The sequence below is a fragment of the Umbelopsis ramanniana genome (assembly GCF_025399195.1).
Source record: "Umbelopsis ramanniana AG unplaced genomic scaffold K450scaffold_1, whole genome shotgun sequence".
Lineage (NCBI taxonomy): Eukaryota > Fungi > Mucoromycota > Umbelopsidomycetes > Umbelopsidales > Umbelopsidaceae > Umbelopsis > Umbelopsis ramanniana.
This window is the reverse complement of record NW_026252087.1, coordinates 248,277-272,869: the sequence shown is the minus strand read 5'-3', so window position 1 is coordinate 272,869 and position 24,593 is coordinate 248,277. Positions and strand designations below refer to the sequence as shown.

The following is a 24,593-nucleotide window of genomic DNA, read 5'->3' as shown; positions in this document are numbered from 1 at the left end:
TTCATAAGACGCATGCACCTAAAGAAATGGGAATTTTTTTTGGGAATTTTACTCCCATTTCCTTGCACCTTGTCTTTTTAACTAATCTACCCCGAAAAAATTCATTGGCTGAAATTGATCTTCCACTTCACACAAAATTATACAAAATTATGTATTTTATTTTAATTTCTTCAATTTTGAGCATACAGGCGCGTCCAGTCACGAGCTATACCGATAAGTAATGAAAAAGGTCAATAACCCATCAAAAATAATCACTGGTTATAAAAGAACAAACATAATTTACCAGTGTTGATTGCGTCTTTCTCATCCTCTTTCCAGTGTTGAGCAACATCATTGGCGAGCGGGTCGTCAGGGTTTGGTGCAGAGAGCAGTGCTTGTATAGAAAGGAGAACAGTGCGAATTTGCAAAGCTGGTGACCATTTATCTGAAAAAATGTAATAGTCAGCCGCTGTCGAGGTAAATAACGCAATAAAACGATTCCTTACCCTTCAAAATATCTAAACAAATACGTCCAAGCTTATCGATATTAGGGTGATAGATTTTGGTCAAGAAACGGACCTTGGGTGGTGCCATTGGGTAATCTTCTGGAAGGAAAAGTTCCAATTTGAAGACACCACCTGCATTAAAGGATTGATAGCGTCAATAAAAAAAAAAGCGCAGTTGCGGATAGTCTTTTTGCAGTGGCAGCTGTCGCCAAATTACATGTCGCTTTGCGCATTTCCACTGAAAGGGTGTGCCAGGTCCTCCGCAAATGTGTGTAAAGTCAACCTACCTTCAAAGGGTGATTGTCCCGGTCCAGCTATGATAACATCAAAATATCGAAGATTGTCTTCGTGTGGAGTTGCGCTGATTCCAGGAGCAGGTTCTGCGATCAAACGCTCGGTTTCCTAAAATTGCACAGTAACGTTAGTTGATCATTTCAATTTGCGATCATCGGAGTGGCATACGTAAGTCTTTCCCCAATGATCACCATCAGCTAATAGCCGATTTCATAGTAAAATTGCTTACTTTGATAATGCGTTTGGGGAGGGACATGGATTGAAATATAGAAAGGAATAGGTGTGGAGGGACAACTGACCTGGCGGTGTTCACAAGCAGAGGCTAGGGCGACGTCAGCCGCTCCTGTAAATTTTGTGAGTATTGTGCAACGACCTGACAGTTTTTTCTCGAACGGCAATTCATTTAGTCCATACAGAATACCGACATCCGACGAATAGTTGTTGTAGACCCTGTGGAGGAATTCAGTTTTAGCTTCACGTTGGCTCATCCGTTGCCATTAGAACTGATAAATGGCCGTATTGCCCCCGCTTCCTCTGGCCACCTTTATACTCTTAGCTCCGATACTTTACCACTTCAGCAGCCCTCCTGCTCTATCCGTCGTCATACTATACGCTCACTCTGCTAGTATTATAATATGGCTTACTTCTATACCGGAAATACGGCTATTGTTACAAACCGTTCTAGGCTTTTCGTCAGGACGTGCGTTATCACACTCTCCGAGTGAAATGTATGGCTTGCAGCATACTTTATACAACATTGATGTCTCTCCACAAGGGTACTGGTTCAATATGGGACTATGGGACGAGAAAAATATGGTTTTTGCGGACGGTTGTCGTGCCTTGGTGCACAAAGTTATAGATGCATTGGGTGGTCAAGATAAGGTACGCAATACCCGAGTCTTAGGTAAGCCGACTTTACCTAAATAACCGTTAGTTTAAGTTTCAACTAACAGCTCTGCAGATGTTGGATTTGGTTGTGGCGACTCTTGCTTCATGATGGCGGAGGAGTATGGATGCAATGTCGTTGTGAGTTACAGGCCTAAATAATCATGGGGCAGCGTAATTGAAAGCTTACACCGATGTGCGTCTAGGGCATTACTATTGAAGACTCACAGTATGAAATAGCACAGGGCCGCCTCCTGAAATTAACGGACACTTTGAATTCAAAAATCAATTTATTAAAAGGATCAGCAACAGACCTATCCAAGTTGTTGAACCCAAAAGATAAATTCGACATAATCGTCGCTGTGGATTGCGCCTATCACTTTGATACTCGATGGTCTTTCTTGCGTTCAAGCTTAGGTCATCTTTCCCATTCTGGTCAGATAGGCCTGTTTGATGTCGCCATCCAGCCAAACGCATTCAACCACCCATTGAAACGCTGGCTGTTTGATAAGATTTGTTCAGGTGGAAATATACCAGTACAGAACATGGTCAATGCCGACGAGTATGAGGCTAAGTTACAAGAAATTGGATACGTGGATATACATATTGAACGTATAGATGTTGAACGCGTTTATGGTGGACTCGCTCGTTTCTTGAAGCAACATGCCGCCAATTTGACTGAAGCAGGACTGGAACTAAGCTTTGGAAATTACAATAGATTGATCACGGTTGCCAAAGTACTCGACTTATTATGCTGGGGAAAATGGATCGAACCTGTGGTAGTCACTGCCAAAAAGCCGATGTGAAATAAAGCTATACCATTCTTGAATGATCTATGGCTGTCAATCACTTGGTTTGAAAAGCAACTTGTACAATGTCTGTGGGAGCCAACTTTGTCAATCACCGACCGGAGTTGAATTTTTTTTACCAATCTTTAGTTTGTCCAAGTTACCAGCTCGTTCCAACTGTCCTTCTTCACATTCTCAACATTTATACAGAAATGGTAAGAGAGAGTCTTCGCATTCCGAGCCATAGTATACATGATATACTGACAACATGTTCATAGGCTTCTGAACAAATCAAAGTTGGTGACATCGTGAGTATCAACATCTTCGATATGTGTCTGTAGCTGTCATGTATAACTCATATTCACATATCGCTCTCAACCCAAAGATCCCTGATGTTCCCCTCTCCTACGTTCCTTACGATCCTAAGGAAGAATTGAAGGCATGCACTCGGTAAGCACCTTAGAAATGCTTGGTGTAGCAGATATTCCGAGTGACTAATTTAAGCCTAACATGACGTGATTTCAGCCCTATCGCTTTCAAGATCCACGAGCAGCTCAAGGGTAAGAAGGCTGTTATCTTTGCCATTCCTGGACCATTCACTCGTAAGTAGATTTTTCTTGTAATGCTCACCAGCTCAGCATGATATATAATATTGCCCCTTTAGCTACTTGCAGTGAGCAACATGTTCCTGGATTCATCGAAAACGCCGATAACCTCAAAAGCAAGGGTATCAACTACATTATTTGCGTTTCCTGTGTTGATGGATTCATCATGAATGCTTTTGGAAAAGTTATCGGTTCCACTGACAAGGTTATCATGGCTGGCGACGGCAGTGCCGCGTTCTGCAATGCTCTTGGCCTTACCCAAGATCTCACCAAGGGCGGTATGGGTATTCGCTCTAAGCGATTTGCCATTCTTGTCAATGACCTTGTTGTTGAGTACGTTGGTGTTGAAGCTGCTCCCGGTACTACTGTCTCTGGTGCTGATGCCGTTTTGGCCAAGTTGTAAGCCTAAAATCCATAAACTCGAAAATTACTCAATAAAAGTTAGACTGAAGGAGTAATTCCGAATGATACCGAGCATTGGTTGTATGCATATCACTTTCGCCTACTACTCCGATAGCTGCTATTATAATGCAAATAACCTAGGGAACAGGTTGTAAAAATTCCAACGATTTTTTGTCTCCCTTACGTGTTCGCGTGATTCTTACGAAGTGGGTAAAGGCGTGACAATAGATAAATATACGGCGGTCGATGTGCCAAACAGGGATATAACAGCAGAAAACAGAAGACATCGTTCAATCCACTCTGATATTATCAATTTACGATGCCAACAACCATTCCACAAAAATTTACCCAATGACAGTTATTTTTAAAATCAACATCATCCAATCATATAACGGCAATTGGAAGTCCATCCAATAAAAAATTTGGAAACAGCGAGGTTCGAACTCGCGACCTACTCGTTGCGAACGAGACGTGATACCACTACACCATGTCCCCAAAGTCGGGGTTGATTTTTTGTATAGTTAACTCGTTCCCTAGCATAACGTCATCAAATTTAAAACTAATCGCTGGTTTGTTCACTTCTTGGTATAATTTGCAGACTCTGAAAGCTTGAATACCGTCAAATTTGGTTTAAGAGGTATTAAATTTGCTTTAAACTGAAAATTTTGGTAAAATTGTGCAGGTCTTTAACAATTATGGTCAAATTCTGGGTATAATGAACGTATAGAGTGTCTCACATCTTTAATTTTCTTGGATTTCCCATTAGTTATATTCGAACAGGAATGTACGCTAATAATTTTGGAATATAATATTTTAGGGCGAAGTTGGAATGTGTTGCCGATATTGTGCTACATCGAAACTGCGCTGTTCAAGCTATCACTGAAATTGCTATGGAGATCCTTATGCATACATGGAAAAAAATTTTAACAAATTTTTTTTTTTAAAACTGTTGCGAAGTTCACTAATTTAATGCTGTGGTTGATAGTGCTTGTGCGATGATATTCCCTCACTCTGCAATCATTTCAAAATTAGAAAATATGTATAGCATGGTATGTTCTCTTAACTTAACATACATGCCCCCATTTCACGTCACTTTCCAATTCTCATTCACCATATTCACTTGCACTGCTCTAAATTAATTGTCGACATCATCACACCCCAGTACAGCCACAAAACAACAAACATTATCTAAAGTTTTCAATTGCATTCATATATAAATGTTCTCAATTATACAGCTTGATCACCACATCTATGATCCCTCTTTCTCTCTCTCTACTCTTTCTTTCTTCTATACAATAAGGTGAGCTACTTTGCACACTTGCGACACCTCTTCGCACAAGTGATTTACTCCTTCAACAAGCTGTTGCCAGTCATCTCCTCGGGAACATCAAGACCCATGACGCGCAAAACGGTGGGAGCAACATCAGCCAAGCATCCTTCAGGCTTCTCGATGAACTTGTACTTGTTAGAGGCCATGATGAAAGGAACGGGAGAGCAAGTGTGAGCAGTGTGGGGGGTTGAGAAGTCGTCAGAAAGCATCTTCTCAGCGTTACCGTGATCAGCAGTGACAAAAAGAATGTAGTTGTTCTTCTTGCAGGCTTCATAGACGGTACCAATGGCGGCATCAGTAGCCTCAATAGCATGGATAGCGGGTTCGTATTTACCAGTGTGGCCAACCATATCGGGAGGAGCAAAGTTAAGGATGACACAGTCATACTCCTGCTTAGCCAATTGTTGAGCAACATCATCAGCGACACCTTGAGCAGACATCTCAGGCTTAAGATCGTAAGTTGCGACTTTAGGGGAAGGAACCATAGAACGCTCTTCTCCAGGGAATTGGGCCTCAGTACCACCGTTGAAGAAGAAAGTAACGTGAGCATACTTCTCGGTTTCGGCAACGTGCATTTGCTTGAGGTCGTTCTTGGCGAGCCACTCAGCTAATACATTGTCCATAGTCTGGGCGGGGAAAGCGATATGGAAGGGGAAGTCGCTCTTATATTGGGTCATGGTGGTGAGGTCCAAGTTCTTGGGGACTGGAGAGTCGAAAGGAGGAGGAGAGATTCCAAAGGCTTGAGACAATTCACGAGCACGATCGGAACGGAAGTTGAAGAAGAAGATGGTATCGTCATCCTTGATGCGACCTTCCTCAGACAAAATGATGGGCTTCAAGAATTCATCAGTCTCTCCTTGCTCATAACGAGCTTCGACAGCCTTGAGAGCATCATCAGCCTTCTCGCCCTTACCCTGGGTGAGACCGTCGAAGGCGATCTGGACACGTTCCCAACGCTTGTCACGGTCCATGGCGTAGTATCTACCGACAATGGTAGCAAGAGTACCATAGTTGAGCTTCTTGATTTCATCGAGAAGTTCCTTGATGTACTTGGTGGCAGACTTTGGTGAAGTGTCACGACCATCACCAAAGAAGTGAATGTAGGTTTCGGGAACACCAGCTTCCTTGGCGCATTCCAACAAGTGGATAAGGTGGTTGATGTGTGCATGAACACCACCGTCAGAGACCAAGCCCATCAAGTGCAAACGACCGTTGTTTGCCTTAGCACGTTCAAAGCACTTCTTGATATTCTCAGTCTTACCGAAAGCCTTGTTCTTGACAGCCAAATCAATACGAACAATATCCTATGTTCATAAAAAAAGCGGGGGTAAGTACCACCATTCACTCATAGCATAACGCGTCCAAAAAACTTACCTGGTAGACAACACGACCAGCACCGATGTTCAAATGACCGACTTCAGAGTTACCCATCAAACCATCAGGAAGACCGACGCTGAGACCGTGAGCGGCGATGTCAGTGTAAGGATATGTCTTCTCAAAGTTGTCCATGACGGGAGTTTTGGCGTTGCGGATAGCATCACCCTTTGGGTTTTCATCAACAGAAACACCCCATCCGTCAATACAGATGAGACAGACCTTTTCCTTGGGCTGTTGCTTAGTTTTTGGGTTTTGTCCACCTCCAGGCATTTTGTGTTAGTTAAAGAGAAATAAAGAAGAACAAAGGATCGAAATAGCTTTGTCGGATGCTTTAAAAAAAAAATTACGGTTCCAAAAAATTGGGGCCAGCAGGAAAACGAATGATGTCACGGATCCGACATGATAAAGCTCTGTTGTGACCAAAACCCACAAAACTGCATGTTCCAGCGTGACAATACTTTCAATAGAGCTCATAAAAGGAATTGTTCAAATTTATGGAGCAATATAATGTTTGTAGAGTCAGTTGGAAGCAGTTTAGAATGATCTCCAGCCTTACTGACCGACCAGTCCACGTTGCTCTCATTATCCGATAGCATCTTGCGGAGATGGATTTGACCTGTTGGGTTCTGTGACTGTCATCGGACCACCTCCATTCTGAAATTTGGCTGGATCTGACAAATCTCAGATCTGCATTGTAGTAATGGCATTCTCCTCGGCACTAGTTCTAACAGACTTGAATGACTATATTTCCCCTTCTCAAGCATGTATAAAGCCGGTAGAGGTACAAAAGAAGGAAAACGCTGAAGAGGTAAATACAATGGAAGTGAAAATTGCGACTACGCTACCCATGACACTGACATTCCTTTCAATCAGACTTCGATCAAAGTTAATGAAGCTGGTACTTATTATGAAGTCTCAATGGATGGTACCGAAGAGAAGTTAGAATCCGCTAGCATTTCTTTGAACGACTGTTTGGCTTGCAGGTATGGCTTTAGAGCAATGTTTGGTTCATTATCATTGTAAACCTGTGCCTGATGATTAATCTCGGCTTTAACAGTGGTTGTATTACATCAGCTGAGAGTGTACTTATTTCGATGCAATCGCAAGAGGAATTGTACAAAATACTGAAATCCAATGCAGAAGCTCAAGCGTCTGGCAGGTTGGACGATATCATCACTGTTGTTATTTCCATGAGCCCACAATCTCGAGCATCCATTGCTGCGAAATATGGAATATCACCAATGCAAGCCCACCGAAAATTGACGCAATTTTTCAAGCACACATTGGGAGCACATTACTTTTTTGACACATCATTTTCACGGGACTTTTCACTTGTGGAATCTGCAAGAGAGTTTGTAGATCGCTACCGCAATTATATGGCAAATGGTGGTCAGCAGATTGAAGCAGCACGACAAGAACAAGAAGAGAAGGAACAAGAAGAAGCAAGTGCTGGAAAAGTTAAACCAAGACGAAGGAGAGGTAGAGGCACTGATGGAGATGCATCCTCCACTCCTACCTCGCAAGATATGCCGATGCTTGCATCAGCCTGTCCTGGATGGATTTGCTATGCTGAGAAGACGCATGGTTTCATTTTACCACATATAAGTGCTTCGAAGTCGCCACAGCAGATTATGGGTTCAGTGGTAAAGGACTTTTTTGCCAAGCAACTCGGCCTTAGGTGAGTAAATGAAGCATAAAGTGCATGTAGGGAGTTTTCATCTTGTGGCTAACTTTATTTTATTAGACCAAATCAACTTTATCATATATCCGTAATGCCATGCTATGACAAGAAACTGGAGGCTAGTCGACCAGATTTCTTCGATGAACAATATCAGACGCGGGACGTTGATTGTGTATTGACCACTATTGAGGTTGATAAGATGTTTTCCGAACAGAATGTCGACTTTCCTAGTTTACCAGAAGCGCCTTTGGATGAGCTGTAAGTACAAGTTTATGAGCATGTGATAATTATTACTGGTTTATTGACGGCCCAAACTACTAGATTCAACAAGGTTAGTCAGTCACCGACTACACAGCAACCAACGCTTTATGGATCATCAGGCTCGTCATCAGGAGGGTATCTGGAATACATCCTGGCGTATGCAGCACGAGAACTGTTTGGTGTGAATGACATATCATCCAATGTTCAAGTGCAAACTGCAAAGAATGTCGATTTCACTGAGTATACCCTCAAGTCCGACGATGGCAAAGCAGTGCTGCGATTTGCATCAGCTTATGGATTCCGTAATATTCAAAACGTTGTACGAAAGATCAAGAACAACAAATGTACATATCAATTTGTAGAGGTTATGGCATGTCCTGGCGGATGTATCAACGGTGGTGGTCAGTTACCCATGTCAGACAGTGGAGAAACAACCGTGAGCGCCAAGGACTGGATCTCGCACGTAGAAAATATCTATCGTAGCGTAGAAGGCATTCGCCCTGAAGACAACGAAGCTGTTCGAGCTTTATACAGGTATGTCATGTCCTGTGATTTCATACTTGGCAATAACGTCACTAAACCAACCCATCTTTTTGTGTTACCTTAGTGAATGGATAGGGGATGTGACAACTGAAAGAGCAAAGAAGTTGTTACGTACACAGTATCATGCTGTCACTCAAAACCTTGCCAACCCATTAGCAACTGTATGGTAGAATGGTATAAATAAAAGACTTTTCTCCTTTACTTTACTTAATACCCAAAAATATGAGAAAGAAAAAATGTTTAAGTGGTGGACGAGGCGGTCACGGGTATGTGGCAGGCATCAGCATTATTGGCAGCATTATTATTTTTGTTACAGACCGCCCCTTCTTAACGTACCACTTCGATTGCTGTCGATTTAGCGGCTGTATAAATCGTAATAGAGCCACATTTCAACCTACAGCCTACAACTGCACACTTGCTGATTGTCTTTAAAGAACTGAAGCCTACATACCCTTCTAGAAACCTTAGTGGACATGGCTGTGGATATGACCTCTAGATACATGTAAGTACATTCCGTTTTGAATGGACACACTCAATTGCTGCAACGCCGTTCCCTTGACTTGCTTTCAGCATCTGATTTGTCATCTGTTGGGTCATCTGCTTACAATAAACCTCTTTTTCAGGTCCTTCAATAATATGCAGGATGAATTAGATTACTGGCGGAATCATGCTGAAAATCTGGAAAACACATTGTCCGAAACGAGAGCAGCTCTGGATGAATTCCAAGTCTCATCGCGTGAACTCGAAGAAGAGCTTGAAAAAGAGCTCCAAACTACTGAAAAAGTATGTGGTGACCTGAAGGCAAGATGCGAACAGCTCAAACGTGAGTCGGAGGAATGGAAGGTAAATAATTCGTTCACTGCGCCGACTTTTGATAGAAGCTTAGCGTACTCAAGCTTCTCCCCAATATCAGTCAAAGTTTACAGAATCAAAGCATGAACACAACAACGTTATGACACATATGCAAAGAGAGATCGATGTTCTTCGAGCGACAGAGCAGACGTTCAGGAAGAAAACCTTGGAGTTAGAGTTGGATAATGATGACTTGGAGCGAACAGAGAGGTACGCAGACGATGAGTGATCAAGTTTTGGATAATATTTATGCTAACTGTATGATGTTACAGAGCTGCGCAGTCGTCACTAGCCGATATCGAGATGAAATACAATAAAGCCATTGAACGCAATGCTATTCTTGGTAAGTTGATAGTCATCTACTTATAATCTTTTTACGGTCTTCGGCACTTGACGCTTCGAGTGTCTTGATTATGCATTATTAACAAATACTACCATTTCACTCCGTTTTAGAACAAGAGATCACAACCAAAGACCAGCTAGCTGAACAAGTACAGCGACTAAAGGATGATTTGAACGGTATGCTTGATTACTTTGTAAAGTGCTTCTGTTTACTTTGACACTCTGGTACTAAACGATTTTTTCCTCCAGACGTCAATCATGAATTGGCAGTATTGCAAGATAAACACACTAAACTGGATGAAACCAACCAAGATCTAGAAAACAAACTGTCTTCTAGCGAACGACAAAACTCAGAACTACAAAACAAATTACAACAGCAGCTGAATAGATCGCCATCATCTCGAGCTTCAACTCCAGATAGAACCAGCGGATACTATGAACCGTCTCTTAATCGCCTACCTACACATCGATCCCGAATCCCTCGAACTTCTGGTATTCCTGGTACAGCATCCCCGACGTACACTGGTAACTCCAATCCGGTCAAGATGGTGCAGGATATGGTTGGAAGAGTTAGGGTATGTTCAAGTTTTTATTCAATTTGGCAGGATGAAGTAGTGAATTCTGGAGGACTCATGTACATACATTTACGCAGAGCTTGGAAACTCGCCTTCAATCGTGCCGGTCCTTGGTCACTCCACTGTTGAATCCACCACCGTCGTACAGCTCGACGATACCGATTTCACCGGTGAACCGTAAAGAGTCGTTATCAGCTGGAAATCGATCTATTTCACCAACGTACAACAACACGAATGGAAGAGCTGGTAGCCCGCTTCAGCTTGCAAATAACAAATATAGGCGCTCTTCCATCAATGCACGAATGTCCCCAATGGATACCACCGAAGACCGGATTTAGATGCCTTTTTTTACGTAGACTCTTTTCCCTCCGCCCTGGGTGTGCCTGCGTGCGTGTAGTATTCAAGTATGTATAGATTGCCACTTCTTTGCCCACCCGAGCTTTTCATACCCTACCCTTTTCTCCCATTTTATCTGAAGTTTTTAGAAAAATTACAACAGATTTAATTTGCTGTTACCTCGTTATTTCTTTAAGGATACCTCGGGTTTTAGGGACCCTCCTTCTTTTGTATAAAAATATATATTCATTTAATAATTATCGAAGCCACTTTCTATTATATCTGGAAATATGCCTGGAAATATGCGAATATAACCAGCATTTACCTCTAGGTTGTCAAAAGGAAAAAACAGTTTGAAGTACAGGTGGTGTTTCGTCCACACTATTGTAACACGTGATGTGAGTACGTGGAAGAGTAAGGTGGTTTGCAGGGATTTATTTTTAAGGAAGGGTCTTATTTCACTTTTGTTCGGCATGCCTCCTTACAACGCACCGAATCAACGACCGCCACCACCAAGAAACGAAATCGTGGAATGGTTCAACGACATCCCTCCTGTCACTCGCGCAATCCTGGCTGCTAGCATTGTAATCCCGATTGCAGGTACATTTGGCGCTGTTAGCATGTCCAACTTGCTATTGATCTGGAAACCAGTGCTTGAAAAGTTTCAAGTGAGTATACTGCATAGCATGCTGAATACAAGACATTTATACTAAGCTTTCTTACTTGCATTTTCTTCGTCGTTTTTAGCTCTGGCGACTGGTTACGTGCTTCTTTCTTTATCCAATCAAGCTCGAGTGGGCATTCAGCTTAGCCTACTTATACCAGTTTTCCGCAAAACTTGAGCGCGACTATTTCTTGGGCAGAACCGCCGATTATCTCTACTTCATTCTGGTTACGTGTGCAGTACAAGTAATCGCAGCTTATTTCGCCAGCAACTATGTTCTCAGCTCCGGTCTGTCAATGGCCATCACATATCTTTGGTCACAAAAGAACAGAGGGTCCCAAATATCATTCATGTTTGGTGTTCGCTTCCAGGTATGTACTTGAGCACTAGTATCTGCCGGTGTCAAACAACCATTTTAATTTTCCTACTCCTGGCAGGCACAATACCTTCCACTGGTACGAGTACTATATGAGTTCCTTGTGGACATGGGAAGAATCCCAATGGCTAGCATTATTGGCTGGGGCGCAGGATATCTTTATAACTTCTTTGTTGAAGAGTATCCTCGTGCGGCGGGTGTTCGATTGCTTGATACTCCGAACTGGTTGAGATCCCTCTTTCCACATACGACTAGAAATCAGGGAGGCTTCGCCAATAACGCTGGTGGTGCAAGCAACGTTCGCGTGAATCCTGGTCCTGCTGATCAGCCAAGTAATAGTGTTTTTGGTGGACATCAATGGGGTCGCGGTCAACGCCTCGGTTGAGAACAATGATGACAATATATAATAAATGGTGTCGGCCGCATAGAAAGCGATCCAAAATTAATGTCGATTGACCAACAAATTTATTGATTCAATTTATGGAATAACAAAATTTCTGATATCATTTCCTTTAGGGTTAGTTCTGACAATGTTACAGATTGATATTAGACGAAATGAAAGAGAAAGTGTCATCAGCAATCACAAGTTCGTTACAGAAAATCACTGATGGGCCAAAGGTGAATCACTAAGTAAACGATTTATGAGCACAAATGGAGCATTCTAACATGAGAGTATGTTATATGAAGCCCAATAAATGATATTTTTGGTTCAGCATTCTAGTTTTTAACGTTGCTCTTTTTCTTTCTGTATCGATGTGGTAATTGAAATCGGCAGTATCCGCTCAAATGCAAATATAAACATGCTAATAGACTATGATGTAAATATATGAAGACACCTAATGATTAGGCAAAGTCTCTGTAAATCCCACAGTGGTCGACAATATCGCCTGCAATGACAGCAGAATCCGGAAGTTATCAATACCAAATTTTTCAAGGCTCTGGCTCTAGCAGCACGTGACTTCAGCAGCGTACCCCGGCATACTGTCGTGTGATTGGTCGATCTCGACTGGAAACAACCAAAACAATCAATAGTAGCAAGACACCTTCGGATTCCTTTCTTGCTCATCCCCACTCTAACGACACTACCTCCCGTTATGTTCTCGAGAGTCGCTCATCAGACAGCGAGGCGCTCAATGCAGCGATCCTTTGGACAGGTAACTATCCCTGGCATTATGAAGATTTTCCTTGCAAACCAAAAAAAAAACTAGTGTGCCATATTTCACCTGACGTGAAGCGACAATTATATTCTATACAACATTTGGCAGCTGAATTCTCGTGTAGCTTCACCATCAAAGCATTACACTTTTCATCATACAGTCTGTACCGCTCGTCAAAATTCGACACTCGATCATTGTCCACCCTGGCACTATGTACATTAACATGTGCACCTCAATATATATTTATTCTTCATTCTGACATTCATGATAAATTCTTACATGCTTCATCTTCTTCGTGAATTTTAAACTGACAGGTTCGCTATGCCTCCACCAAGCCTCTTGCAGCTGAAGTAAGTATCAAAAGCTCAATTTTATTAGTATTATACCATGCGATCCTCTCTTCTCAACCACTGTATCACTAGAACTCCAAGCAAATCGCCCTTGTTTCAGCTGGAATCGTTGGAGCAGCTGGTTTTGGTTACATGCTCACCAACAACACCTTGTCCGCCAACATGGCTGACGAAGGTTTGCACCCTCCTTCTCACCCCTGGTACCATAAGGACCCTCTCCACACCTTTGACCACGCTGCGTATGTGCTTCACACAGAATGAAATGAGAGTCAAAACTTGGAGCGGTTATTAACAGTGATTTTTTATTCACAGTATTCGTCGTGGTTATCAAGTGTACAGAGAAGTCTGCTCTGCATGCCATTCCCTTGATCGTATTGCATGGAGAAACTTGATCGACGTTTCCCATAGCGAAGACGAAGTCAAGGCTTTGGCTGAAGAAGTTGAGTATGAGGATGGTCCCGATGACGAAGGTGAAATGTTCCAACGACCAGGAAAGGTAAGAAAGAATTCATTGTGCATGGTTTGATTGTCTATTGGATCTGACTCTTCATATCTTTTTTCCATTAGCCTTCTGATTACATGCCCAAGCCCTATCCTAATGAAGAAGCTGCTCGTGCTGGTAATGCTGGTGCTCTTCCTCCGGATCTTTCACTCATCGTTAAGGCTCGCCACGGTGGTGCTGTAAGTTTAGCATTTATGTTGGTTTTGTGGCAGAAATTGGTTCGATCCGTTCATATTGACCATTGTCATAGGATTATGTCTTCGCCCTCTTGACTGGTTATGTTGATGCCCCTGCCGGTGTTGAAGTTCGCGAAGGTCTTAACTACAACCCTTACTTCCCCGGTGGTGCTATTGCTATGGCTCGTGTTTTGTTCGACGGATTGGTTGAATACGAAGATGGTACTCCCGCCACTACTTCCCAGATGGCTAGAGATGTTACCACTTTCCTTGCATGGGCTGCCGAACCTGAGCATGACGACCGTAAGAAGATGGGTATGAAGGCTACCATCATTTTGAGTACCTTGACTCTTCTTACTGTCTACATTAAGCGTTTCAAGTGGGCTCCTCTCAAGACTCGCAAAATTGTCTACAAGTAAGTACCTGTGGCGTAATATGACTCCATTACAACTATGGACATTGTGGCTAACTTTCGCTTGCATCCGTGTTTTGCCATTGTTATAGCCCTCCCAAGTAAAAATGCCCAATGAAAAAAAAACCGAAATCAATCAAAAGATCATAGAAGGATAACATAAAAGATGAAAAAAAAAAGATCAAACATTAGTACATCAATTTGCCATTGTCCTCGTGTAGATTTTAATTGTTTTTTTTTTAGCTCTTTCTACTTTTTTATTATTGTGCAGTGCTATCACTGCCCTTTGCCGTTTGTTGTTTACACAAATTGGCTGTAGAAAACTCTCAATGTCAACTTGCTTTTTTTTTTTTTTAACCAACAGCATAAATTAGAAAAATTAGGGTATGGTCATTATTGCGTGCCTTTGTGTGTGTTCATCAACCCCACCCCCCATGTGAGCCATTTTCCATCATCCCGGCTTCCCAAACAAGGTTCACATTGCCAACAGTTCCCATATGAAGAAATCCAAACAGCATTGCTGCGGACAGCCATTTGCGCACTGACAGAATGCTAATGAGAAGAAAAGTAGGCAAAGTCTAGGCTGCTTAGCAGCATTGACATGACAGTAGAAAACGTTTCATTTGTACCAAGCCTTTCTTGATACTTTATCATACATCATTATATAAATCACTCTGCTGTTTGATTCATGTAGACATCTTTACTGCACGCAACTAGGGGGTAGCCATCCACTCGTCTTGATGCAATTTAGCCTCCTTTCTTCTCAAAACTAACGCCATTGAGCGACGTAAACCTGTCCTACTTCACGCACGACATCATCTGTAACACTAGGATGGGTTCAATTTACTTTATTAAACAATTTCAATGCAAAAGTAAAGGTCTCTTCGCTTGAAGGCTTCGGTGTCTTTTTCATCTGGCCCGCCGTTCTGCCGCAATCTGCATCTGGTTTGGGTTTGAGGCGTGTCACGTGAATTTGTGGCTGAAGCAGGCAGAGGGTGGAGAGTATGATACGTCGGAAACTTCTATTTAGAAAGTTTCTGGCGGTTCTTTAAGCCAAAATGACGATGCCGCCCGCGCCATGGTGGGGGGTTCAGGTCGGCTGGACCACTTCCAGCCCACGTTTCCTAGCAATCACCCAATCATGCTTATTCATATCTTCCAGATAAGCTAGTTGAAAAAAATGAGACATCTGCTACGAAAGCCATCATAGACATGGTATAGATGGGGTCTTTGTCAAGTGGTGAAACTTGACTGGTGATGTCGCCATGGTTTCACCAAGCCGACAAAATATTTTGTGCGATTAAACCCCACTGTAACACATAGAATGGCTGACATTTGAAGATAGCTACTAACAAACGATCAGATTACAGTGAGGGAAAGCAAGAAAGCCCAGCCCATCAATAAGTATCTCTCATTGAAAAAAAAGCAAGGACCTCCAGGAATGTTCCAAATTGTTGTCCTACGCCAATCCCGGCGAACAAACTCATGGAAATTGATCTCATGAAAGCTTTAAAGTTGCGTTGCGTTACAAGCTTTACATGATTTCAGTTCAGAGTCATAATCTGTATTTTTCTACTGTTCTGTGGAGAGTTAATCTGCGGGAACTGACGATAAACCCGCAAAACCCATAGATTTTTTTAGTGTTCCGATCAGTTACCTGCAAATCCGAATTTGGTAGTCCTGCGCTGCACTTTAGCTTGGGTTGCTTCCTTTTCTGTTTTCCTTTCTCCTTTTCCTTACCTTCATTTTACAGTTTCATGATGGAGCATAGACGATCGTCTTCAACGTCTTCAATATTATCTTCACAGTCCTATGGGATGCCTATAACTCCTTCGAGCTGTGACCTTTCACCAGCTGTCTCACTACAGCCTCCCATTCCAGCTCCAGTGAAAATGAGCAGCAACAACACATTTGTTCATAAATTATATAAGTACGCATCTACACCATTTCACGCATCTATGTCTTGGCATTATATGCTTTCTTTATATTAACCCCACCATTTTTCCAGCATGGTTGTCGATGTTCAATACCAGCATTTGATTGCCTGGAACTATACCGGCTCTTCATTTATCGTCTGTAACATCATGGAATTTTCTCGTGATGTACTTCCCAAGCACTTTAAGCACAACAACTTCTCTTCGTTTGTTCGTCAGCTGAATATGTAAGGCCGATTAGTCAAGTCTGTTTCAAACTACTCAGTGCAGCAAGCAGAAAATTTATTTTATTATTTTTTATTTTTTTCTATCGCAACCACAGGTATGGTTTTCACAAGGTCAACAAAAGTCCGCGCGGTCATCGAACTCTCGCAGAAAATCAGATCTGGGAGTTCAGTCACCCGAAATTCTTACGAGGACGACCTGATATGCTTGACGACATTAAACGAAAAGCCATGGAGAATGATTCAATGCGTAGAGATAATGGCGATTTGTCAACTCATATGGCCATGATGCAAGTTGCTCAATCGGATATGCTGCAGCAACTGGCCCAATTGCAAGAAAATTTCTCTGAAGTAGTGCGGGAACTGGCTGAGACCAAGCGAAAACAGGGTCTGCAGCAACAACAAATGAAAAGTATGATGAATGTTATTCAACAACATAGCGGTAGTCAAAGTAAGCAAACCACTACGATGGGGCATCGGCTATTTTGGGCAAGCAGTTATTTATAATTACACCTACTGACATTGCACCACTTTTTTTCAAATCTGTTACCAGTTGAAATACCACCTGAGCTCAATTTTGAGAACTTTGAACTTAAGGCCGATCCCGAACGACCACCTCCTATTTTTATAACATCGCCCGACTCTCAACCGACAGGAAACATGCTTCAGAACTTGTACTTCAACTCGATACCTTCCGATAGCCACTCCTCATCCTCACTTTCACATCATACACCACAGCGGCCAAGTACACCATTGACTGTACAAACCCACAATCTTGTTCGGTCACCGCATCATCACAATGCTAATCTTAATATCACCATACCGTCCAACTTTATGATGAATGATATGCAATCCAACAACATCTCACCCAATTCGCTGAGTGCTTACCACAATACCAATACCCTACCACCGAGTCCTAGCCCGAGCTCACTTATGTCAGACGATGATGCTAGCTCATTGTATAGTCCACATAGCCCGCATACTCCGAGCAACCCGACCGCAGAGTCATCGTCGTCTTCATCGGATTATCGTCAATCCAATGATCCGTCTTCGCTTCATCCTATGCATCATTCTGGCCAATTCTCATTTTCTCTTTCTCATAACATGAGCTAAATGAAGGAAAATGAGTCAAAAATCGTTCATCTTTACACAAAGTGAACTTGAGGGTAAAAAAAAAAAAAGGTTGTTCTTTGCTTCAGCCGCCGTCCCCTCCCCCCTCATTACATACCTACTTTTAAAAGGTATTCATGTTGTCCCTCTCGATTGTAGCAACCCCGTTTTGTGTATACCATTTTTTCATTTACATTGCTCGTTGTACCTTCCTACCATTCAACATCACTCTACTCTTTTTTTTTTTTTTTGCAAACTTCATACTATACGCATTCGTGTTTTTTTTCTCTCTGTGTGTGTCTTTTCTGCCATATAGTAAGTAGTATGCTTGACTCTTCATCTCATTTCACCTCCCTTCTCTTTCTTTTTTTGTTTTATCATGTATTATATATTTTGCTTATTACAATTTTACACTTTTGACCTATTCTCCATTGTTTGGTTTGATGTGGTTAAAAACCGAGTGTTTGGATAAGGCAAGGTCTGCGCTTTTCACGAGTAACGTTTGACAGGATTGGCTCGTCAGTCGTCCGTTTGACGCACAGGGCATGGTATATTTTCGGTGCCTGGGATTTCCATTGTGTTCTACTTTGCTCTATCCTGACATATAAACATTGCCACCCTCGATTATTACAGAATTATGGTCTGTTTCATAAACAATAAGGGTTACTTTAAGCAATACTGCTTCTTAGTCTTACAGGATGTGGCCGCCTCAATATACCCAGCCACGGTGACGTGCTCCGCCTAGTAAAACCAGACCCAAAAAAAAAAAAACCTGGTACGCCTCAGCACCCTTACGTACTCCTCACTGTTCCGACAGCATTGTGTATGGATCGATTTGATTCCAGCTTATGCTTTATCCTGTCACCTTCCCAGTGCAAGCAATTTCTTTCGACAGCCTAAGTCACCATTGGCCATGCTATCCGGGATTTTTGGAGGCCAGATATAGGGATATGGATAGAAAGCCACACAAACGCCCACGATCCCAAGACCTTGAGAATGCCGAACAACTGGAATTGGAGGAATGGACAATATTGCAAAAAGCAAAGCGATTGCGGATCGGAGTGTGAGTGATTATGACTGATGCTTCGTAATGGTTTTTCACTTGAACTTTATGTCGCTGAAACTTCATAGCTTTTACGATTGTCGCGCACGTTGCATACTCACTATTACATCCATTTTTTTTTTTTGGCCTGTAGAAATAGTCCTACAGAACAATATCATTCCCCTGAAGAACTGAAGGCTGAGTCCGCCGAGCCTCTATCATCACATTTGTTTCCCTTGAGACCAATGATCATCTCTACCCGCTCGCAACAAATGCATAATTCTCCTGCAACGCCAAGCGAACAGCAATTAAGCGAAAGCAGCATTGAACAATACAATAATATCAATTCATACCTTCGCTCACTTCGTGTTATGCGCCATGGAGATCCAGAACAAGACGAACGGTGGTGGGAAAAGGATCGTAACGATGAATTGGCAATGGATATGGACGATGACGATAATCAAGATACCAGCGAGTACGCAAGCATTAATAATGTATTGCGACAAGCATTTTTAGCTAGACATGCACATGAAAGATAAAGTAGAGCGAAAGATTGAAAGTGAAATGTAAGCACAATTGCAAGATTTCCACACACTGGAGATTTCCCAAAGTGAGGCAATTTGTGCTGACGGAGAAACCCCATCTGTGCAAATGCTTTGGCGTGTGTGTCTGCGGGGTCCATATAATCAACCGCACGAACTCTTCCCCACATTACCTTTACCCTTTTTTCCCTCATTATGGCTGCTGTTCTCCAATATACTCCTGTTGATAGTATCGAAGATACTGTTGAGCACCTTCGACGTTCATTCCATTCTGGTGGGTAGCCATCACACACTTCGTAGTTATCATTTGCACGTCACTAAATCACTTGGCCCCGTAACAGGAATCTCATTACCTCTTGCGTACCGTAAGAAGCAATTGAAGCAACTTTATAACCTTGTCACCGAGAACGAGGCTCTTCTTTTTGCCGCTCTTCGTAAGGATTTGCGCAAGCATGAGGTCGAAAGCATTGGTGGCGAAATTGCTCCTGTTGCAGAGGAATGCCTGTGGTTCCTTGAGGTGCGCTATTAACTCTGTCTGGGAATAATGCCGTGAAACCCCCATACTGATATGGTCTGTGCTTGTTCTTTTTCAATTCCGTGTATATTCCAGAACCTTGATGAGCTTGCCAAGGATGAGAAAGTGAACCCACGAGTTATTCTTAACAGGTTGGGCGGCTCTGCTTTAATTCGCAAAGAGCCACTTGGTGTGGTCCTTATCATTGGTGAGTAGCGTTCGTCATGCTATCATGGGAAGCCATTGTCCACTTTTTTTGTTACTGACAGTTCATATTCATTGCAAAATAGGTGCATGGAATTATCCTATCCAGGTAGGCATGGCTTTTATAAAGTCTTTGTTAGACGATTATGGTATCTGATAACTGATACGATCACTTTTTGTCTGTTATGGTGGGAAACATGGTTTAGTTGCTCCTTGTTCCTTTAGGTAATCATTTATTTCTGATTTAATTGTTTGTGGTTGCTCACTTGATTCCCCTTTTTCTAAACGCAATTCCCCACTATATATTTAAAGTTGGAGCCATTGCCGCTGGTAACACCGCCATCATCAAGGTAGGTCACTTTTTCTATCATGTCGACTGTATACGTGTTTGTACAACAGCTGAATGTCCACATAACTGATATATTTACTTTGTTCAGCCTTCTGAAGTATCAGCCCATACCGCAGCTGCCATCACGGCATTGCTTCCAAACTACCTCGATCCCAGATGCTACCGTACTGTAAATGGAGCCGTGACTGAAACCACTAGACTTTTAGAGCTTCACTTCAATCACATCTTCTACACCGGTAGTCCTGAAATTGGCAAGGTTGTTATGTCAGCTGCTGCCAAACATCTTACCTCTGTGACTCTTGAACTCGGAGGAAAATCGTAAGTTTTCATCACCACCCCACTCCATTTTATTGCCTTTCGCAGTTGATCTGATAATCTGACCTGCATGCCACAGACCTGCCATCGTTAGTTCGGATGTGGACATGCAAGTAGTTACTAACCGTATAGCTTTTGGCAAATTTTATAATGCTGGTCAGGTGAGTCAGGCGGTCATAATCTCATGGAAGTATTCAACGTCATTCTAAATGAGATATTCTTTCATCGATTAGGTATGCATTGCTCCTGACTACGTATTGATTGAACGAAAACAATTGCCTGAATTTGTCAAAGCATTCAAAACCACCATTCAAAACTTTTACCGTGGCCATCCCGAAAAAGATGAAGGTTACGCACGCATCGTCTCTGAGCGTCACTGGGATCGTTTGCATAATATTCTAGCCAACAAAACGAGCGGACACGTAGTCATCGGAGGCGAAAGCAACAAGTCCGATCTATACATGGCACCAACCGTCGTCACGGATGTGGACAACGACGACCCCAGCTTGATGGGAGACGAACTCTTTGGCCCCATTCTTCCTGTTGTTTGTGTTGATAACCTTGATGAAGCTATCGATATTGTCAACTCAAGGTAAGCAAAGAAAACAACAACTCATGACTTTTTGCTCCATACAACCCTCACGCGGGACCTGACATGATCGATTATTGCACCACTTTAGAGCCCCTCCGCTGGTGTTGTACTTGTTTTCCAAGAGCCGCAAGACCGCCGAAAAAGGTAACAACTTGACAGTTTCATTCACACGCCGTAACCCGCATAACTTATTCCATCTCCTATAGTCCTTACTAAAACCCAATCAGGTGGTGTCCTGGTAAATGATACCCTCATGCATCAAGCAGGTAAAGTAGCCAGAGGCGTTTGTAACTAGTCTACGCATAACATTTAGTCTAATGCTTAGTACTTTAAAAGAGTATGCGCTTCCTTTCGGTGGTACAGGCAGAAGTGGCCAGGGTAGTTATCACGGCAAGAAATCTTTTGAGGCTTTTACCCATGAGCGGTCGGTGATGATCAAGAACCTAAGCATGGATGGTCTTGTAGCTTCTCGCTATCCTCCTTACAATGCTAAGAAAGCTAGTCTCATCCGCAGCGTTACTATGAGCTCTCCTATGGGCATTTGGATCCGTAACCATAGTAAGACTCTCAAGGTGGTTGCCTTGATGATAGTTCTATTTATTCTCAACCGTCGCCGCTAGTTTAAAACTGCACATCACGTGGAACGGTGTTTTTTCGCACGGGAATGAAAAAAGTCATATCGCCCGCCTGCCTATTATAGCAAATTGACAGGTCCCCAGCTCTTTTGAAAAAAATAAATTACGCGCAATCTTTTCTTTTAAATTTCCCTCTTGACCTTTTTCTCTTTCCTATTCTCTCATCTTCTTCTTTTCAAATGGCCTCATCTAAAGTCATTGGTACTGTTCCTGGTTACAAGTTCATTAAGAACCGTCGTGCAGCTGTTTTGGCCTTCCCTTTCAATGGTGGTCAGGTAATCTATCTTATCGGGTCTCTTATCAGGGCTTCCATCGATAACATGCTAAAATCCCTCTCTCTCTCCATCTTTCCATTTCCCCCTTGCTTTCCTTTAGGGTCGAGAAGGTGTTGAACTAGGTGGTATGCATTTGGTTGAGCATGGTATTCTTGAGCAACTCAAGGTAAGGCACTTTTCCCCTTCATCATGCTAAGATGTTGACCGCCGTCTGACCTTCTAATAATAGGAAATGGAATGGGAAACCTCGTTTGAGCCAAATGAGGACATCGATACCTTCCGTCCAAGCTCTGATCCTGATATCGAAGGTCTCAAGAAGCCTCGTTTTGTGTCGTCGGTGACTAAGAGAGTTGCTGAACAGGTCAGCACTGCTGCAAAGGCTGGAGACTTTGTCGTCACCTTGGGAGGAGACCACTCTTTGGCCATGGGCACTGTTTCCGGTGTCTTCGAAGCTTATCCTGATGCCTGTCTTATCTGGATTGATGCTCACGCTGTAAGTTTGACCTTCGGGCCACCACAATGCGGATTTTCCCGGCATTTTTTTTTTTTCGCTTGTCATTAACGCATGTTGGTGTAACAGGATATCAACACCCCTTCCACTACGGACTCGGGTAATATGCATGGATGCCCTATCAGCTTTGTTATGGGTATTGCCGGAGACATCCCTGAATTTGCTTGGATCAAAAAATGCTTGCTTCCTGAGCGTTTGGTCTACATTGGCCTTCGTGATGTCGATCCCGCGGAAAAGAAGATCCTCAAGGACAATGGCATCAAGGCATTCAGCATGCACCATGTTGACAAGTATGGTATTGGAAAGGTTGTCGAAATGGCCCTGGACCATGTCAACCCCAACCGTGATAGACCCATTCATTTGAGCTTTGACGTCGATGCCCTGGATCCCAGTGTCGCTCCCAGTACTGGCACTCCCGTCCGCGGAGGTTTGACCTTCCGCGAGGGCCACTATATTTGTGAAGCTCTCGCTGAAACTGGCTTGTTGGTGGCTGCTGATATCATGGAAGTTAACCCTGCTCTTGAAGACGAGCAAGCTGTTTTCCAAACCGTCCAGGTTGGATGCTCTTTGACTCGCTGCTGCCTTGGAGAAACTCTTTTGTAATTTCCCCACGCCGCCCTTATAATCTTTTAACACACGCCCTCCCCCCCTCTCTTCTGTAAATCACTCGTAGAACTTTGCGTAGCGCTTCCGAGATGATGGCTCTCGCATTTGTAATTTAACAAGACAAATGAATATAATGCTTTTCAGTTTCTTCTCAAAAACAAATGGGCTTGAGTTTTTTATTTTATGGTTTATATTTGATCGGCTGTTTTGTTAGACGAAAACTCTATTGACAGAACTCCGGCTGGCTTGTTTATATGTTCTATTGCGCGGCGTTCGCACCGTAGGCAGCCATGATGCCTGGTTCCGGTACGTTGACTTCGTTGGGGCGAGGCTCTAGTTGCGTGTACATGGCTCGTTTGCTGGTAAGGCCACCGGAAGCTAGAAGCCCAGCTGCTACACACACGCCGGCCATAACGGCATCAATCACAGGCACACCTAACTGAGACGAGATGGTTTCCTTGAGACCGGCCATGCCTGCACAGCCAAGTAAAATGACTTCTGCCTTATCTTCCTGTACAGCCACACGGCTGGCCTCCACCAGTCTACGAACCACTTCCTCCCGGGCAAGACTGACGGTATCCAACGCCGTCATACCTGCATCCCGTACGCTAGCCAGTTTGTCATGAGCGCCAAGGTCACGAACTCCTTCCTCTAATAACGGTCGCCAATGATCGGAATCAGTCACAATTGAGAACGTCGCTCCTAAAGGACATGCTTGGAGGATAGCTGCCTCCATCACATGCAGCACAGGCTTATTCGTAGCCTCTCGTAACGCTTTGACCGACGCATGGTTGGAAAAGCAAGCAATCAGTATTGCGTCGTATTGATCTAGCAACGGCAGCACTTTCTCTAGAGTCCAGTATGTGCTGATCGCTTCGTCGAACGCTCCTTCCACTGACTCTACGCCCTTGTCCGCACATACGGTGGTGGACTGTATGAAGTCGCCAAAGACACTAGAAGCCGCCTCTACGCTTTGCGCTATGGTGTTGGTCATCTTTTGACTGGTATTGGGGTTGACGACGAGGAGCTTTCGAGTCATGGAGGAAAGGTGTCAAGGAAAGAACGAGAGTAGAAGCGAAAAGAGTGAGATAGTGACAGACTAATGTAGATTTGGGATAAGAGTAACAAGGTTAAGGTAGGCTCCGACGTTGGATCTGTTTGCCTGATCTAGTCACGCAAAAACCGTCCATAAAATCCTGGTATTTCCAAAATTTGGTAACATGAAACCTCTGACAAAGCACTTTGCGTTTTACTAGGTACTACATACCTTTTGGATGTATATTTATAAGTAACGAGTGGCATTATCATGCGGTCACAATGAGCTATCTTCTTGGGACGGATCTCCGA

General features: G+C 43.1%; 13 protein-coding genes and 1 non-coding gene across 14 annotated transcripts; 10 read left to right on the top strand and 4 right to left on the bottom strand.

Annotated features, from left to right (window-relative positions):
* Nucleotides 1-137: 137 nt before the first annotated feature.
* Nucleotides 138-1,083, bottom strand: K450DRAFT_216890 (uncharacterized protein). Its single transcript, XM_051584952.1, has 5 exons — nt 1,009-1,083; nt 773-887; nt 486-617; nt 284-424; nt 138-205 (listed from the first exon to the last, which is right to left on the bottom strand). The coding sequence occupies exons 1-5, from the start codon at nt 1,033-1,035 to the stop codon at nt 171-173; spliced, it is 450 nt and encodes a 149-aa protein (XP_051449561.1). The 5' UTR covers nt 1,036-1,083; the 3' UTR covers nt 138-170.
* Nucleotides 1,084-1,169: 86 nt separating this feature from the next.
* On the top strand, nt 1,170-2,760 carry K450DRAFT_216885 (uncharacterized protein). Its single transcript, XM_051584951.1, has 4 exons — nt 1,170-1,683; nt 1,741-1,805; nt 1,871-2,667; nt 2,731-2,760. The coding sequence occupies exons 1-3, from the start codon at nt 1,290-1,292 to the stop codon at nt 2,468-2,470; spliced, it is 1,059 nt and encodes a 352-aa protein (XP_051449560.1). The 5' UTR covers nt 1,170-1,289; the 3' UTR covers nt 2,471-2,667; nt 2,731-2,760.
* K450DRAFT_216883 (uncharacterized protein) lies at nt 2,341-3,637 on the top strand. The gene is made up of 5 exons (XM_051584950.1): nt 2,341-2,667; nt 2,731-2,760; nt 2,838-2,902; nt 2,978-3,054; nt 3,117-3,637. The coding sequence occupies exons 1-5, from the start codon at nt 2,539-2,541 to the stop codon at nt 3,458-3,460; spliced, it is 645 nt and encodes a 214-aa protein (XP_051449559.1). The 5' UTR covers nt 2,341-2,538; the 3' UTR covers nt 3,461-3,637.
* Nucleotides 3,638-3,882: 245 nt separating this feature from the next.
* K450DRAFT_t1 lies at nt 3,883-3,954 on the bottom strand. The gene has a single exon. It is a non-coding gene; the product is annotated as a tRNA-Ala (tRNA).
* Nucleotides 3,955-4,643: 689 nt separating this feature from the next.
* K450DRAFT_216875 (uncharacterized protein) lies at nt 4,644-6,472 on the bottom strand. The gene is made up of 3 exons (XM_051584949.1): nt 6,164-6,472; nt 5,272-6,093; nt 4,644-4,767 (listed from the first exon to the last, which is right to left on the bottom strand). Exons 1-3 carry the CDS (start codon nt 6,434-6,436, stop codon nt 4,765-4,767), a joined length of 1,098 nt encoding a protein of 365 aa, XP_051449558.1. The 5' UTR covers nt 6,437-6,472; the 3' UTR covers nt 4,644-4,764.
* A 394-nt stretch (nt 6,473-6,866) lies between these two features.
* On the top strand, nt 6,867-8,848 carry K450DRAFT_216868 (uncharacterized protein; the record flags this gene model as incomplete). The annotated part of the gene is made up of 6 exons (XM_051584948.1): nt 6,867-6,974; nt 7,040-7,149; nt 7,224-7,844; nt 7,911-8,105; nt 8,169-8,642; nt 8,716-8,848. 6 exons carry the CDS (start codon nt 6,867-6,869, stop codon nt 8,819-8,821), a joined length of 1,614 nt encoding a protein of 537 aa, XP_051449557.1. The 3' UTR covers nt 8,822-8,848.
* Nucleotides 8,849-8,980: 132 nt separating this feature from the next.
* On the top strand, nt 8,981-11,037 carry K450DRAFT_216865 (uncharacterized protein). The gene is made up of 7 exons (XM_051584947.1): nt 8,981-9,153; nt 9,275-9,494; nt 9,565-9,713; nt 9,776-9,846; nt 9,957-10,022; nt 10,095-10,420; nt 10,498-11,037. The coding sequence occupies exons 1-7, from the start codon at nt 9,125-9,127 to the stop codon at nt 10,756-10,758; spliced, it is 1,122 nt and encodes a 373-aa protein (XP_051449556.1). The 5' UTR covers nt 8,981-9,124; the 3' UTR covers nt 10,759-11,037.
* Nucleotides 11,038-11,189: 152 nt separating this feature from the next.
* Nucleotides 11,190-12,511, top strand: K450DRAFT_216861 (uncharacterized protein). Its single transcript, XM_051584946.1, has 3 exons — nt 11,190-11,424; nt 11,504-11,791; nt 11,858-12,511. The coding sequence occupies exons 1-3, from the start codon at nt 11,230-11,232 to the stop codon at nt 12,179-12,181; spliced, it is 807 nt and encodes a 268-aa protein (XP_051449555.1). The 5' UTR covers nt 11,190-11,229; the 3' UTR covers nt 12,182-12,511.
* A 338-nt stretch (nt 12,512-12,849) lies between these two features.
* On the top strand, nt 12,850-14,786 carry K450DRAFT_216849 (uncharacterized protein). The gene is made up of 7 exons (XM_051584945.1): nt 12,850-12,950; nt 13,289-13,303; nt 13,376-13,542; nt 13,616-13,799; nt 13,871-13,984; nt 14,056-14,396; nt 14,486-14,786. Exons 1-7 carry the CDS (start codon nt 12,891-12,893, stop codon nt 14,496-14,498), a joined length of 894 nt encoding a protein of 297 aa, XP_051449554.1. The 5' UTR covers nt 12,850-12,890; the 3' UTR covers nt 14,499-14,786.
* Nucleotides 14,787-16,402: 1,616 nt separating this feature from the next.
* On the top strand, nt 16,403-17,664 carry K450DRAFT_194980 (uncharacterized protein; the record flags this gene model as incomplete). The annotated part of the gene is made up of 3 exons (XM_051584490.1): nt 16,403-16,554; nt 16,650-17,002; nt 17,105-17,664. The coding sequence occupies 3 exons, from the start codon at nt 16,403-16,405 to the stop codon at nt 17,662-17,664; spliced, it is 1,065 nt and encodes a 354-aa protein (XP_051449553.1).
* A 780-nt stretch (nt 17,665-18,444) lies between these two features.
* K450DRAFT_216838 (uncharacterized protein) lies at nt 18,445-19,341 on the top strand. The gene is made up of 2 exons (XM_051584944.1): nt 18,445-18,724; nt 18,858-19,341. Exons 1-2 carry the CDS (start codon nt 18,510-18,512, stop codon nt 19,240-19,242), a joined length of 600 nt encoding a protein of 199 aa, XP_051449552.1. The 5' UTR covers nt 18,445-18,509; the 3' UTR covers nt 19,243-19,341.
* Nucleotides 19,342-22,155, top strand: K450DRAFT_216826 (uncharacterized protein). Its single transcript, XM_051584943.1, has 12 exons — nt 19,342-19,519; nt 19,587-19,762; nt 19,856-19,967; nt 20,050-20,072; nt 20,170-20,188; nt 20,276-20,313; nt 20,401-20,630; nt 20,707-20,788; nt 20,861-21,219; nt 21,308-21,363; nt 21,426-21,485; nt 21,556-22,155. Exons 1-12 carry the CDS (start codon nt 19,441-19,443, stop codon nt 21,837-21,839), a joined length of 1,518 nt encoding a protein of 505 aa, XP_051449551.1. The 5' UTR covers nt 19,342-19,440; the 3' UTR covers nt 21,840-22,155.
* Nucleotides 21,937-23,374, top strand: K450DRAFT_216819 (uncharacterized protein). Its single transcript, XM_051584942.1, has 4 exons — nt 21,937-22,129; nt 22,230-22,295; nt 22,359-22,622; nt 22,710-23,374. The coding sequence occupies exons 1-4, from the start codon at nt 22,034-22,036 to the stop codon at nt 23,241-23,243; spliced, it is 960 nt and encodes a 319-aa protein (XP_051449550.1). The 5' UTR covers nt 21,937-22,033; the 3' UTR covers nt 23,244-23,374.
* On the bottom strand, nt 23,321-24,485 carry K450DRAFT_216817 (uncharacterized protein). The gene has a single exon (XM_051584941.1). The coding sequence runs from the start codon at nt 24,283-24,285 to the stop codon at nt 23,506-23,508; it is 780 nt and encodes a 259-aa protein (XP_051449549.1). The 5' UTR covers nt 24,286-24,485; the 3' UTR covers nt 23,321-23,505.
* Nucleotides 24,486-24,593: the final 108 nt, after the last annotated feature.